This window comes from Nanorana parkeri, unplaced genomic scaffold, assembly GCF_000935625.1.
Source record: "Nanorana parkeri isolate BGI_ZX_2015 unplaced genomic scaffold, ASM93562v1 scaffold294, whole genome shotgun sequence".
Taxonomy (NCBI): domain Eukaryota; kingdom Metazoa; phylum Chordata; class Amphibia; order Anura; family Dicroglossidae; genus Nanorana; species Nanorana parkeri.
The window spans coordinates 100379-117469 of NW_017306562.1; the positions used below are offsets into that span (position 1 = coordinate 100379).

The window sequence follows — 17091 nt, forward strand, 5'->3', positions numbered from 1 at the left end:
CTAAGTAACTTAAACAATATCATACTGAACCTAAAAATACTTTGTACCACATTTAGTTTACCTAACATCTATTTATCATTGTACATATTTCCATTAGTGCAATATGCTAACTCTGCATGCTTCTATACACTTAAACCTTAACCGTATGTTACTGGTTAACCATAGGATACTGGGAATCTTCACTCACTGCAATCAATAGTATTAAGTATTAATGTCAATAATAAAATGAGAAGATATTGAGAGGCTGTATAGAACAATGCACAAAAACATAATCTCTGCATTATGTCTGAAAGTTGGGTATGCATACATAGTAACAGAGGATGTGATGAAATTTTGTCACAAGACTTGCATGTGTGCACCTATACATGCTTTGTTTGCACTATAAACCTATGGAAATTGCATGGCAACATTTGTGTTTGCGTGTAAGAGCAACTATGCAGGTGCATTTGGATGTCTGAGTGACATGGACTACAGATTCAATTTGTTTAGGTGCTGAACGTCTGCTGAATTGCTCTTGCAGGTTCAGTTTGTTTAGGCGCTAAACTTCTGCTGAATTGCTCTTACAGGTTCAGTTTGTTTAGGTGCTGAACTTCTGCTGAATTGCTCTTACAGGTTCAGTTTAGGTGCTGAGCTTCTGCTTAATTGCTCTTAAAGGTTCAGTTTGTATAGGTGTTAAATTTCTGCTGATTTGCTAAACCCTATTTTAAGCTAGTTGGAAGCCCAGCCAGTATTAAATGCAGAATGGGCCCTAAATCAGGAGCTTTTTTCCCTTTTGGTGGTCATTAAAAAGGATTTCTTGCCAACATGGACTCATAGTGATAAAAACACGTTCTTATAAATGTTAGGAAGGATTAGAACGTCTAACAGTGAACTATCACCTGAAAAAATATACTTTGTCTTGAATTCCTTTTGAAAACTAGCAGTGCACTCTTTACACTTAGGCACGCCTGTACCTACAGCTCCATAGCTGTATATCTGCAACGTGAGATTTTGTAAGTTCTCAACCTGTTTTCAGTCACAACAACCTTTAAAAGCATGCAAAATGTGTAGGCGCCGCAGTCTAAAATGTAAAGTTAAATTTAATGTTGGGTTTCCCCTTTACATTAGAGCACCTCCCTTTCATATCAGGAGACTCCTTCACATAAGAGTCCTCATTCCCCTTTACATCAGAATCCTACCTTGCATCACATGTGTCAGCATCACAGAAGGTGGGACACTGAGCAGGTCTGGACAGAGGTAGACATCAGTCTTCTTCTAAATGGATGCTGTCCTGGACTAGCTACAGAAGTTTCCATGGTGCTGCCAACCAGCCTGCCTGCACCATGGAAACACACGGCACTGGGCGGAAAATTTACAGCACCCTGGTTGATAAGGCTGTTCTAAGTCACTGCGGCCTGTGATTGCTAATGTTGGTGATGTCACTACTGTGTTGCCCACTGTTCTCCCTAGTGGAGAGAAATATGCAGTGCAAGGATCTCCCTGCTATGGTAGAACCCCTGTTGCATGCAACCTCCGAATTTGTTTGGTGTTTAGGAATGCTGTCACTGTATTTCCACAATACAATGCAAAGTATTTTGGATAGGTTGCTGGGGCCTGCAGTGCGTTGTGGGATGCACAGGGAGTGTCTCTCAGAATTGCCAAAAAGTAGCAATCTGACTACGTACGTAGGGTGGAGTATAGGAGCTGAGCCATTGCACACACTGTCTGTGGCTGCTTACTAAAAACCTTAATTTTATCTATGATATGTGAGTAGTGTCCTTTTTAATAAAGTTTAGTATCTTTTTAAAGGAGAACTATGAGGTGAGTGCTTTTCACTCACCTCATAGTTCTAGCCGACCTGTGACAATGAGACTGTCACAGGTCGGCTTAGTAGATCGGGAGGTGAGCGAACACATACCGGCATTCGCTCACCTCTCGATCCTGTCACGGCTCTATGCCGTGACAAGGGAGGGGCTGGATTCCCCCCTCCCCGCCAGCGCTGACTGGCGGAACGGACGGGGGAGGGGGCAGGTACAGCTGGCTCTGCTTTTAGATAGGCAGAGCCAGCTGTCAGTCACGCAGCTGGGCGGATCCCGGCACAATTGCGGCGTCAGCTGCGGCGTCTCAGTATACCGCGAGCTATAGCTCGTGGTATACTGAGCCTAGGGTGACGGGAGGACACTAGTTTGTGTCCTCCTGTTACCCTAAGGAGAACTATGGGGAAAAGCCTTAACCCCATAGTTCTCCTTTAAAACCATCTGCACTACGAGTTTCCACTTTTGTTTGATGCATGGGCCATTTGGATGAATTGACTGCTTTCAACTCCTGAGACTGCAATGAGAGTCATTACCTGAGAGGAGGAAATCACTGGGAGGTGTTCGGCATCAGGTGCTTCCTCTACCTGGTTTGAATTAGAGGAACAGCGCATACAGACTCTGGTGGGTCTCTGCTAAAGGTGAGGTGCATTCCAGAAGATTTCTCTGTTGATGGTCACAGGAGACTGAGATTATTTCACATCCACTGTTTTATCTTCTATTTTCTTAATGGACTATTGAAGATCCAGGATCATGAACATTTTTTTAACCATTTATTATTTTCACTGAAGTGCATATTATACACATGCGTTTTTTCTAGTTGTTATTCTTTTCACATTGCATCACATTGTTCCACAGCTAATATCTATTGTATTTGATTTTTCCTTATGGATATTTTGTAGCAATGTATTTACACTGAGGTGCATGTTATACACATGCGCTTCCTCTTTGATTTGCACTTTTTACACATTGTATCACATTATTTCATGGCCAGTATCTACTATATCCGACACTTTTGTAGATTCATTCACACAGCACGGCTTTTATTATTAATTTTATGCTATATATCTGACCACACAGATTTCAGCTGCTGCTTAACTTGATTGGAGTAGAGGCGCAAGGTTTCACATTATTCATTATTGACTACTACAGGTGTACTGGGGCAACTGATCCTAAAACCACTGCTACTAAAAGGTGGCCATACACTTTACAACCATCGCAAGACCTTAGTCTTGCGATGGTTGTTAAGCAATTAAAAAAACGTACGATCTGCCCATCTTGGACAGGCAGATCGTACTTGCGATCATCGCAAGCCCGCCCCCCCGGGGGCGGGCTTGCGATGACCGCAATGCTGAACGTGCAGTGTGTGTGTGCGCACACCGGCCCGTTCGGCATTTGTCTCCTGAGCATCATTCAAACCAGCCGAAAATCTTACGATTTTCGGCTGGTTTTCTAGCATGCTCCTTAGACAAAAGACGTGTGACCGTGCAGTAGAAACGGTCGCACGTCTTCATTCACACTGCTCGATTCTCGTACGATCGCGGGATTTCCCGCGATTCTCGTACGAGAATCGTGCAGTGTATGGGCACCTTTACTAGCACGTCTCATTTCATTTAACAGTTACTGCAATTTCTAAACTTTACACTGCACAAGTGTCACAGTGACAATGACTTTTATGTAAAAGGAAAAGCCACATCTGTATCCAGTATTTAGCTTCAGCATACAAATAGTGATTTTTCATTTAATGGTATATGAGGAAAACTGGGGAAGAACATGTTTTAGGTTACAGAACCAATACTTTAACTACTTAAGGTCTAAGAGACTTGTATGAAATTATGTACTACTGTTCTTTTTCTAAATAACTGAAATTCTTTTGTGCAGTTTTACTATTTCTTATACAATAACCAACCATACTTCCAAGAACCTGTAAGCACCAATTCACTCTCAGTATGTTACCCCTTCTGAACTGAACTGAAAAGGGAGAAAAACAAATTAAATTTTTCTGACAATTACATGAAATATACTCATTTTTTCATTCCTGTGTAAGTGAAACTCCAGGCAAGCGGCTAAATGAACCATAAAAAAACAAGTTTACTGAATTATCTTCCAAAGGATTTGTAATTCTGCACAGTCAACTTTCTTATTAACATGCATTTTCCCCAATGTACAGTCCATTGGACTGTAAATCGGCATCACCACCTCAGTTCAGTGATCAAGGAGCTAACCTATGAAGCAGGAATGGTAGACCATGAAGAAGGCAGAGTGGTCTTACTGACTAGCAGAGGTGTATGCATCAGAAGAATGGTTGGCAAAAAGTACATGCTCTTTAGCTGGAAAAACCCATAGGCATATAGAGTATGAGTTTCAGCTGTGTATTTAGAAAATTGGAATATTACTTTAATTCTTAACACCAATACTCTTTAAGGTCCTATAAAAAAAACAGCTTAGTAACACTCGCTAGCTGTCTATGTTGGAGGATATATGCTGCTGTATACCACATGAGCACTCTACCAAAAGTGCAGTATTAAAGGGGGGCAAAGCTAAACTATAATGGTAAAGTGTAACCCCAGGCACCACAATGTTACCATATTTTTTAGCTGTCTGCATCTTTGCTAGTAGCTTTGTTGTTAAGGTCGTTATTTTTCCTTACTAAATTAATTTAACAATAAAATAAAAGAAATTACTCTAGGTCAGCCCCCCTTATAAAAAATACCAGCAAAGTTCCCTCAACTAACACTAGCAATGATGTCATGTTTTGCCCCCGCTGTGCTCTTTGCCATTCACAAAGCACAGCCTGCGATGGCATCACAGCCAGAAAGCTAAAAGCAAAATGAATACAAACCAGAATCACAAAATCAAAACTGCTATGGTGGAAATCGGTCCTAGCATGAAATGCAGACAGGTGGCAACACAGTGGGTCCCATAATAGAGCAGCTGCATGATGGAGTAGACAAAGTCATGTAAATTCTATTCTAGCAGGAGGCTAAGATCCTGTGATGGAATTAACAATAGATGATTTAAACCTGAAGCTGCTTTTGTCAAGGACTGATGCAGAAGACTGAAATGTTGGATTACAGTATTTAAATACTGTAGCAGTTTAAAAGAGAACTATGGTCCAACCTTTTTTGCCATAGTTTTCTTTAGGGTCACAGGAGGACATTTACTAATGTCCTCCTGTGACTTAAAACGCAGCATATGGTGGCATATTGCGCTGTAGCCAGGACGGATCCTGAGAATATTCTAAAGGCAAATCTCTAGAGGCAGAACCAGCTATGCCTGCCACCTCCCCCTTCCAGTGCTGGAGGATTGGAGAGGTAAGTTCTCATGGGCAGGGCCCTCCTTACTATCGCTTCTTGAATTGTATTGAAATGTTTTTCTATGTTGTAAAGCGCTGCACAAACTGTTGGCGCTATATAAATCCTGTATAATAATATAATATCCACTCTCTGCAAGGAGATGATGGGGAACTGAGCGAACGGCGGTATGTTATCCCTCAGTTCTCAATCAATAGAGCCAACGTGTGACAGCTTCAGTGTCACACGTCGGCTCCAATTATGGTGATAAGTGTATTTCACTCTCCCAATAATTCTCCTTTAATGAACAAGTTACCATGTTTGACAAACAGTGCACTGCTCAACACCAAACATGGTTCTGTTTCTACACTACTTGCTTTAGAAGGATATCCACACAAAGGGGATTTCAATCATTATCAGATAACACAGGTTCCTTCATATATTCAAATTGAAAAGTATCTTGTACTTGCAGCTTCTTATTTTCATGCGAGTGCCATTATTTCAGAATGGACTTATTACCTGCAATCATGAGCAGTTGTAATGGTAATCTGTAAGCCACGGCTATTTTGATGCTGTTGAGTATACTTAATAATGTATACACTGTGAAATGTGGGTCCCTGTCATTGTTTACAAGAGAAAGGCCTCCTCCATGTCCAAATTATCTTAGGAGGGTTGTTAATGAAAGTATCTCTTACAGTTATTTAGAAATGTAACAATCAGCATTAAACCAAAGGGAAACATAAAATCCATTTAATTTTCCTGTAAGCCATCTGGTAGCTACACAAAAAGATACTTATGTGTTCCTTATGTCTATATATTTTGCCAACACCGTTGTAGAAACGTATGCTGTAAATACAGTGTACTTAAATTGTAACATATTTTCCCTTTGAAACCTGGGCTAACACCTCCCTCTCCAAAAATATGGAGAAAAGAAAGAGCCATGCTAAGAACACTGCACAGCAAAACTTCAAAAGAGTTTTAATGCTTAATAATTCAGCTGCGTTATTTCAATGGTCAAGCAGCAGCAGCACAATTGTCAAGAATAAAGCATAATGCCGAACCTCTCATTATAGTATCCTGGTAATTTCACAGTACACAAATGAACCAATTCTGTTAACATAAAAATTATTCTAAATGCAACTAGTTAAAACACAATATAAAATAGAGCTTTGACAATCCTTATGTGCTTAAAAAATAACAGAAAAATCTGTATACATTTTTCTGTGTTAATTTTACTTATTTCTGGCTGGCTGGGTTCAATATATACCTGCAATAGACGCACAAACAAACCACCATGATCCAGCCACAAATCTGGGTGATATGTTCCATGTCATAGACAGATTACTGCCAAGCAACTAGCATTTTTAGAAGGAGGTCACCATTTACAGCCTCCAAATTTTTATCATAGCAGATTTACTCAAAGGAAGAAATCCAGATTTCTGGTATCTGCATCTAGACTGACCCACTGGCACTGGAGTATTATGCAGCTACTTCAGGCCATTGGACACTGGCAAATCAATCAAACTCCCAGACGACCCTGTATAACTTCACACTGCCAGCCCGCCTCAGTTTTGTAGCAAGCTGCACAAAGGTGGATCACGATAACCATAAAGGGTGCTGTGATGTCTTCCAAGATTTAGATTTCACAGGTAAAACAAAAACCCTGTTTTCTTGATCATATATCACAGGACTACAATCTCACGTTTAGTTTAATCATTTGTACTGCAGCTATAGTCGATCATGGGAGTGAGCTTGGACTGGTGGCTACTTTACAACAAACAAAGGGACAATGGGCAACAAAAGTAGCCACCCTCCAGAAGGAAGGAGAGTGTTAGCACAAACTCCGAGATGATTTGAGCATCTACAGTTGAGTGATGCACAAATAAGGTACATTTTTGTTAATAGTTATTGTACTTGAATGTATTTTTAGGATTGAATTCCCAAGTTTAGGGTCACTTTAAGGATGTAAGCTGTAGCAAAATAAGTAAACTCAAATGGATGCAACCATGTGCAAACTGTGGACAAAAATGTCTTTAGGATGCTTCGGCACAGGACATTAGGATGGTAAAACAATGTTCCGACTAAGGTGGAAGAAGGCAGGCAACCTTCTGAGTGAGAAGGGTCAAAGGAATATCTCTGAGAGGTTCAAAGGGCAGCTTCTGCAGAGCCAACAGAACTGAGTTGAAGTCCCACAGATTCACCAGAGTGTGTAGGAAAACATGACTTGTCTACAGGTCTGCATTCTGGAGATTCATCAGAATATCTACACAGTAGCACAAAGCCACAAGGAAGAGCTCTAGATGTTTAAGGACTGTGGGGTTCATCAATATGGACCCAGAGTCTGAAGCCATAGCCTTTGACCATGTAGATAAGGCCTGACAAACCACCATGGTGGCAACAGCGGGTTGCATAGAAGTGCAAGGTTTAAAGGGGGCCTCTTGTCCTTGTGGTCCTTCTAAATAGGGACATCATCTACAGGGACCATAAATGTCTTGTTACACAAGACACAAGAAGAACAGCCCGTTTTTTTTAGGAAACCCCCCTTTTCAACAGGGTATTGATCTGCAAACCGTTTAGGAGGAGTAAACAGTTTTTCAAGATGATCGCAGTCACTGTACAACACCTGCCGCAAAACAGTATGTAAAGGGAAGGTTTTGACATGTTTGGCCATTTTGGGCAACGCAGACTAGTGATCTTCAGCAAGGTTGACACAGGCAGATCTAACTGTAAACAATTGTGTACCATAGCCACAAGAACAGGAATAATGTCCTTGGGCATGTAAGAGATGTTAGGAGGCAGATCCTCTTCCTAGACTGAATCCACAGAAATGGAAGCAGTCCCTTCTTCATCATCAGGAAGTGCACAATCGGACCGGGGGAAGGTCAGAAGGAGACTCTAATGGGGAAGAAGAGGGACTTGCTTATGCCCCCTGTGATGCGAGGACTTTAAGAATGCAGATTTTGTTCATAAATTCTCCCATTAGAGTGGAAAATTCTTCCCTGAACTGGGTGGTGGTGGATGCCCTGGGGTGTACTGAGGAGGACCCTGAGGCAGGGAGTGAAGGAGCAGAGCATAGGGCTAACAAAAACAGCATTCTTAGAGAGGACAGAACCATCCCAGAACCACAGTTAGGCTGTGAAGCCCCAGAGCCTGATGCCCAAGTCTACCAGTGCCTATTATTCACCAGAATGAAATATTCCAGTATGCACAACTGTGGAGGAGGAAGATGCCTGGTGAGCCAACTCCATAGGCAGTGCATGTATCAAAACACAGTGATCAGTAGAAATCTGGACTCCCTCGGCATACAGTGTCGCAGCCGCAGGAACAGACTTTGTTGTCTGCTAAGCATGCACTAGAAAGGAAAATGGTGTGTGCATGTGCAGCAGGATTCCCCATAGGAAGGCTGTGTCCAATCACCTGATGGTAGCTACATAACCCATCTGTTAAAGGATTACCTCCCTGTGTTCTGTGAGGTACAGTCAAAAAATAAAATTAGTCCTATGTAGCTGCAGAGAAAATAATCCTTTATCTGATCTTATCTCACTTTCAAATCTGTTTTTGGTGCATGGCTTCAGTAGTTTGCCTTCTTTGTAACTGACTTCTGGTGTGAAACCTGCCTAATTGCTTTGTGACCCATCTTGGTATGGATGACCTGCCAGTCCCCACTAGAGAGGCCGTTGTGGGGTTCACATTGAGGGATCAAATACACATCAAATAAGTTCTAACACAGCACTGGTGGATTTGGTGAAGCCTGGGTAAAATTCTGCTAGTGGTGAGGAGCATCCTCCTCTATTTTTGCTCTGTCTGTACAGATTCTTGTATGCTAAATACCTAATTTAAAGTATTGTCTAATGTAGCTAACATTTATTATGTCTGTCCTAAATGTAAGCCCTTCCACAGAACTACATAGCGTTCCACCTAAGAAGCTGTGATGTTTATAAATAAATACATTTGAAATTAATACAATTTGGAGAAACTAGCAGCAAAGTTAGGAATCACATGTTCATACATGTGCTTAAATGAGCATTCTTGTGAATCAAGCATCCATTGCCAACTTCTTTCAAGTTGCTTAAAAGGTCAAAAGTGATACCTTTAAAAACCTTAGCAATGCAGCCACCCAAAGAGATGGAAAATCTCCAAAATTCTTATTTTTTCCCTACAACAAACTGGAGGGAAAAGCAGTTTCTGCATTGACCTTTGCGTGTCTCTCCACCCATTGTTATGCAGCTTGATAGCTTCCATTGCAATGATCAGTGCAACAACCATTAGCGACTTTGCCAAAAGTATTGGGACACCCCTCCAAATCATTGGATTCAGGTGTTCCAATCACCTCCATATCCACAGGTGTATAAAAGCAAGCACCTAGGCATGCAGACTGCTTCTACAAACATTTGTAAAAGAATGGGTCGCTCTCAGGAGCTCAGTGAATTCAAGCGTAATACCGTAATAGGTTGCCACCTGTGCAATAAGTCCATCTGTGAAATTCCCTTGCTGCAAAATATTCCGTGGCCAACTGTTAGTGATATTATAACAAAGTGGAAGCAACTGGGTACAACAGACAACTCGGCCACAAAGTGGTAGGACACGTAAAATGACTAGAGCGGGGTCAGCACATGCTGAAGCTCACAGTGTGCAGAAGTCGCCAACTGTCTGCAGAGTCAATAGGTACAGACCTCCAAACTTCGTGTGGCCTTCAGATTGGCACAACAACAGTGCGTAGAGAGCTTCATGGAGTGGGTTTCCATGGCCGAGCAGCTGCATCCAAGCCTTACACCACCAAGTGCAATGTAAAGCGTCGGATGCAGTGGTGTAAAGCACGCTGCCACTGGACTCTAGAGAAGTTGAGACGTGTTCTCTGGAGTGACGAAGCACGCTTCTATGTCTGGCAATCCGATGCACGTGTCTGAGTTTGGCGGTTGCCAAGTGTAAAGTTTGGTGGAGGAGGGATTATGGTGTAGGGTTGTTTTTCAAGGATTGGGCTTGGCCCGTTAGTTCCAGTGAAGGGAACTCTTAAGGCATCAGCATACAAAGACATTTTGGACAATTTCATGCTCCCAACTTTGTGGGAACAGTTTGGGGATGGGCCCTTCCTGTTCCAACATGACTGCGCACCAGTGCACAAAGCAAGGTCCATAAAGTCATGGATGACCAAGCTTGGAGTGGAGGAACTTGACTGGCCTGACCTTAAACCGATAGAACACCTTTGGGATGAATTAGAGTGGAGACTGCGAGCCAGGCCTTCTCGTCCAACATCAGTACCTGACCTCACAAATGCGGTTCTGGAAGAATGGTCAAACATTCCCATAGACACACTCCTAAACCTTGTGGACGCCTTCCCAGAAGAGTTGAAGCTGGTATAGGATGCAAAGGGTGGGCCAACTCAATATTGAACCCTACGACTAAGACTGGGGTGCCATTAAAGTTTACGTGCGTGTAAAGGCAGGTGTAACAATAATTGTGGCAAAATAGTGAATCTTACCCCTGATAATTTCACTAAATGTAAATATATTACCTCACTTTACATATCTTCATAGCTCTTACCTGACCGGTCCTTACAGAACAAATCTGATACAGTAATACAAAATCTGTACTCCACTTTTATCCCCTGGGTCAATTCCTATGAGGAACACCATCGCTATGGTGTTACCGTCTTCTAATTTCAAACATTAGGATGTGTTCTACCCAAAACAGTCTCTATGGCTTAGGCGTTTGTACATCTGTGGTAGAGACATTAAAGTGTATGTAAACCCAAACAATAAACTTTTCCTATTTTCTCCCATGTGGTCAGGTGAATATACCATCCATAGAATTTTGTTATATCTGTTAAAAAAAAGTGCAAACAATACCTGTTAACTCTGAACAAAATCCAGTGAGCTTGAAATTTCCCGTACATAATGCACTGTTATCAGTTATCATGATTATCATTTGCATAGTTTTTATCTCTATAGTAGAGAACACCTCTCCACTATGCTATGTAAAAAAGGAAATAGGGAGATGTTCTATAGTCCAAATTAGAAGTGAGCAGGGTAGGGTGACAACGCTACTGCTCCAAAGATACAGAGAGTGAGCATTGTCTCCTTAGGACAGGAAGTATGTTACTAGCAGGTCACCAGGTGAAGATAAAGGGGAAAAAAAAGAAAACAAATGCAGCCAAAAAATCAAAGGACTGGTAAGCTGCAATGTGTTAAACTTTTGTTTTTGGGTTTAGACATTAAACAATATAAGTTAGGACTGGTATGTTCTTTGAATGGCCTATGTACTTTGTAAAAAGCTAATGAATTTGTATGCTTTTCATAAATGAATAAAACAAAAAAAATTATATTGGTATTTACCCATTAGAATGATACTCGGTATATGAGATATTAGCGTATTATTACTGTTACCTGGTTTAATCACTGGTTGCAGCCATTAGCTCGTAGCTTTTGCTCTGCATTTTCACTTCCAATATAAATAAACACTTTCACAGAGGCAGGACACTCTATTCAATATGCCAAGAACCCCCCAGTAATTTCCTCTTGTGTCTGGCATTATCTGTCTATCCCAACAGCCAGAGAAAAGCAGAACAGTAGCATTACAGACTTTGCATGTAACATTGAGAGGAATTCTAAGCAAAGCACACATTACTAAGTGTATTCACCCACTGCTGCACCATAATTATTTGTATTGTCTTCACACCCCATTCTAGAGCTCAGTGGAATATATTGGCATGCTTAAAATTATAATGAGATTCCAAATTCAAATAAATATAAATGAAAATTACTGCATAGGAGCTAGGAAACACAATAAGCCAAACTTAACAAAAATCATATTCAGAATGCATTAAATAAAATACAAAAGGCAAAAAGCTCCACTTACTGAGCATTATGTTAATCAACATAGGTATTAAATGGCACAGGAGTAAAACACTTACTTAATAACTGCAGGGAAACATTATTTTACACAGCACAATACATGGATCGGTAGAGTGCACTATGACCTTATTTGCATACATTTGCTGTGTTTAAGTTCTGTATTCCTAAGACACAGTGAAAGCCATTAATGTAGTTAATGGTGCACATTGCATGTTACTATTCAGCATAGTTGGAAATTTTCTTTACTTACACGACAGCATCCACGGGTGTCTCCAGGCGTGGGGAAGTGCAGCCCAGGATCTCCCCTGGTGACAGTGGCTTACTCTGGGGAACAGTAATTTTGTACTCTGAACGTAGGGCTTGGACAGCTGCCTGTAAAAAGAAGCATAGAAAAGACAGGAATGCGTTAATAAAAGGCAGTAACAAAGAAAGATAAAATACTATATCTAAACTCAAAAACAAAAATGTTATATATTGCTGCTAACCAGTCCTTTGATGCGGTTGCATTATTTTTTTGCCTTTATGCTCACCCTGTGATCCTGCCAGTAACACACTTTCTATCCCAGTGTAACAACAATCACTCACAGTACTTTATATATGAAGGTAACAGTTTTTGTCACTCTAGGATATAACTATAGAAATCTACCTGTCTTCTCTTCTCCAATGACGGCAGTGTTTTGTAATCTACAGAAATAACAGGGAGTGATGTAGCATAGGCCGGGGGCAGAGGAAACAGCTCACAAGATCTCTGGCAGGATCAACAGATATTTTTCTCCCCTCATGGAACAAATATAACAAAATGGTTTCAATGGTATTTTTTACATACTGAAGGGAGCAAATAAGAGAAATTGATTGTAAAATTTTACATACACTTTTAAAAGAGAACTGAGAATATTGTTTTAAATAAGGAGCTATTGAAATTACCAAATTAAATCAATTCACTCAGAAAACTGGAAGGCTTAGTTTAGGCACCTCTCATAATGCTGCATCCTTATCTTCTTTCTGCTTTATTCTTTTTTTTACTAAAAAATAATAATAATTTAAAACAAATACAGAAAACATTAACAGAGTAAACAACATAATGGTTAAGGTCGGTATCAAAAGAGAGATTTGCGTTAACAAGATATTATAGTTACAGAAGACATTTTATGTCAGTACAACGAAAACAATATCAGGAAATAAAGGCTGATGTCTACAGATAATGAATTATATGTGTATTTCATGACCAACAGGACGTGTATAACTATTCTGTGGGTTTGGTTGTGAGAGACCTTGGGATTCCATTAGTGATTGTAGACTATATGACTGTGAGGGGAGAACTACCAGAAAAGGCAGTGGAAGAGGTAAGTTGGAGAACGGTGAAGAGACATTATCATGAGGGAGCCAGTGGGTGTAAGGGTAAACAGTAGCCAAAAACCTGTACATTATGAGCAAAAGAGGACTTCAGAGGAAAACAAAGGTAAGAAGGGGAGGGTAGTAGATGCAAGACTAGGAGGTGACCGCTGGAAGACTGAGAAATCCGTTTAGTATAAATATGATGGGCACAGTTAAACCACCTGGTAAAGAACCTTTAATCAGTGCCCTTAAGGGAACTGGTGAGATCTTCCATGTGTTTAATATTATTTATTCTGCATTTACCAAATGAATATCAACTGACCTCATATAGGTTTTAAAGGGAAAGGTGATGTAGAAAGATGGCAGGGTTTACGGGAATCATGAAGTCAATAAACGTGTGATGATGTGGACCAGCATTGGTGGCGGAAGTCCAGGAAAATGAAATGTAGGGTGTGTGTGTGGGGGGATGAGGGGGGGTTATGGGGGATGGTCACTATCCTATCACTATCTTGTACCTGGATTCCTCATGAGCTGAGATGCACTTCTCAGAAAAGACTCTCTGGGCTGTTCATCAAGTGGGACTCACCATTGAGTGCAGTTTGAGAGCTGAAAGGGTGGAGTGGGGGCACCAGGGGAGTGCTTAAAGGAGGGTAGGAGACAGCTTTTTCCACAGGTATCCACAGTTTAGGACCCCATGTCTATACCAGTTGATTCAAATGAGATGCACAGCCACATGGTACAGTTTAATATCATGAAAGGCTATGCTCCCCTTGCCCTTGGTTTTATGTAGTATCGTGTGATTCAGGTTGGCTGTCCAAATTGTTGAGAAGTGAGTAGATTTGAAGAAGGGCTGTGCTGTCTGCTCTGTTATATGCAGACTGAACAGGTAATGCTCCTGTTTGTTATAAGATTTTCTTCCCTCACTCTCCTTAGTATTATAAGTTCTGAATGGATAAAAAGTGAGTGGTCACACGCAGGAACTAAGATTCAAAACCCCGTATATGCACACGGTAGTTATTGTTAAAAAACTACAAAGGAAAGTCTGGTTTTAAAGAAATTGTTCTAATAAACAGATAAGGGAAAATGTAGTAATCTTTTTAATAAAAAAAAAAAACGACATCCCTAAATTCAAACAGTATAAATAACTGACTTTGACTTAATTTCAACCTCTTCTAATAGACTGTACAGCAGGGGCGAGCAGCACTTGGGACCACTTGCATGTCCTTCATTCACATGTGCCGACAAGGACATACCGACAGGAGAGAAAGCAGAGAGATCTCAGTTTATAGCTGCTCTTTTACTGACCAATCACAGGCTGGATGCAATGAGGTGACCTTGCTTTGCTTCTTTATTTCAATTAAAAAAAAAGTTAAGTCACCAGATTGAATGCAATGTTTGACAGGGCTGTGTAAATGTCCAGACTGGGTAGCCAGAAATACATATCCTTTGGCAGTTCAGATATATGTATATGTCGTGTGTATTTAACAGTTTGCCTGGAGTTTAGCTTTAATGACAGTTAAGAAAGGAAAATAAGCAGCTCTTCTATCTCTCTGGGAACTCATCGGCTCACCCATCTATTGCAGCTAGAAAATAAAAAACAGTGAAAAGTGTCTTACTGTACCATATTTCTAAATTTAACTCTGACCCTAAACTCGGACATATTTCTTGCTCTTGATCATTGCCATTCCCCATGGTAGCCCAGTGAATCCAAAAAGCATCCATCAACTTGTTGTGATAGTTCTGCAATTGCTGTTCAAAACAGATAACAGGACTCATCCGTTGATTTCAGAGGGCAAAATAAAAGGATAATAGAGGTGCTCACGCTGGTGAGATAGAGAACGTCCGAAGGCCGTGATGCCGGCATGATGAAGCTCTCTTTATACACATCCTCACAGCCTGACGGTTATTTGAAGCTAGTAGAAGATGATGAAGTGGAAAAGACACAGAAAACTGAATAAACAGTTAGACTAGGATTGATAGGAGCAGGAAATCCTGGCATGATTGGGCCATCTTTTCCTGGATCCTCTTAATTGTTCCAAAGGGACTGCTAATTTTCCGAGAGTGACCGAGATCTGGGACTTAACTAGTCTTTTAACCGTGGAGGCTTCCAGTGTGTGGGATGGTGTAATGAGAGATCAAAGGATTCTGTTTTCCCTTTGTGATTAAATGAGTAAACAATTTCCTCTTCCCTCTCCTCTACAGTATGAAAAATGAAAGAGTTATAGAGTGATGTTGGAGCGATTACTGCTCAGCGGATGGAATTTGTCAACATCCATTTTAAAACAGATGGTTGAGGACAGGGAGGACAGGGAAATAAACAACAAAATGATTACAGTGTCCTCGTTTCTATACTCTGCAGACAAAAAGCAACCACCACGGGTCGAATGCGGGACCATTCCACAAACTGTGAAACTAATTTCCTAAGGCCAGGAAAAGATGAATTCTTATAAAAGCTAACAACTCGCTTCCAGCTTACCAGAGTATCTGCTGATATCCTTTAGATAAACACGGATGGAGAAATGTACAGAAGCTCCGGCAGACCCAAGGAGAGATACTTGTCAGGTGGTACCCATGCCCTAAAAACAATATATTTTCCCTGGGCTGGAATAATTAGTAACAGCAGCAAATAAAGAGACGTCAGCCAAAATGATTTCCCTAATACACCAAATCTTTTATATAAATCATTCCCTAAATATTATACAATATTAAGCTTCAAAACTGATAGACTACACCAAAGTCGATGTAAACCCTAACTCAATTATATTTTGTTCACTAAAAACACTTTATCACAACAGTTGCCTTTTTTTAAGCTAAAATCTTTTTTTTTATCTTGCATCTGATCTCCTTCATCCACTTTGCAGCCACTCTTTGTCTACATACATGCACAAGATGGTTGCATGGCAATTCTTAGGGTGGGTATTCCTGATGGAGACAACAGTGGGCCTTGCCTAGTGTAATGTGTGCTAAGATGGATTCTTGTAGTTGGAAGAGCATGTGACAGAGTAACAACATGGAGCACAATTCTCAGAGCATCGTCACCCTAAAGCAGAAAGTGCCTGAACAAAGATCTTCATGGCAGGATCAACAAGTATTATTTTCCTGAATGTTGCAAATTTAAAATATTGAAAATTACCTTTGAAATGACATTACTATGTTAAATCTTATATGAGATTTACACAATTGTGAGTTTATATATTTCAGAAACCACCTCCAGCTAAAACGTTTTTTTTTGAAATTCTGAATAGAATAGGTAAGAGATGATACTTATGTCAGGTTTGTGTTGGTATCTCTGACTCCATTAAGCAGAGATTATTTCTTCTTTTGTGACAGGTTTCCTTTAACAGTACACACAACAATTTAATACTGATGTTCATTTCCTGAACATGAAGTAGAAGTGCACAAACGGTCCCAATAAATATGTCCATGAATTTACAGATCACATTGAAGACTTGTGGTGACCTTACTTTCGCAGTCTGCTCATAATATAGATACACATGTAGGTGCCTACTTGATATAATTCACAATACTCTATAGAAGGAGTCAACATGGTACAGGATCAATAGAGGAAGAAAGTGGCATGGCAGACTTTGATATGACACAGGCTATAACACTATTATAGTAGTTAAACTGCATCAGTTTCTGGAAGGTAAGTTATATTTTGGATGAAGAGGACAAAGGTGTGAGTGTGTGAGGGTATGTAGTAGCTACGCATTTAGATACAATTATATAATTGCTGAGGTACTACTTACTCTTCTAATGCATATGTGAAGCTACCTGGTGGAACTCAACGACAGATTTGGGCAATGCTGATTAAGGAAA

The 17091-nt window shown here is 40.5% G+C and overlaps 1 protein-coding gene across 1 annotated transcript in view; it reads right to left on the minus strand.

Annotated features, from left to right (window-relative positions):
* The window catches only part of DPH1 (diphthamide biosynthesis 1), a 230786-nt gene that overhangs the window by 57707 nt on the left and 155988 nt on the right, over positions 1-17091 (minus strand). Inside the window, exon 6 of the mRNA XM_018557659.1 lies at positions 12188-12309. Coding sequence (XP_018413161.1) covers positions 12188-12309 — 122 coding nt within the window. The remainder of the gene's footprint in view (positions 1-12187; positions 12310-17091) is intronic.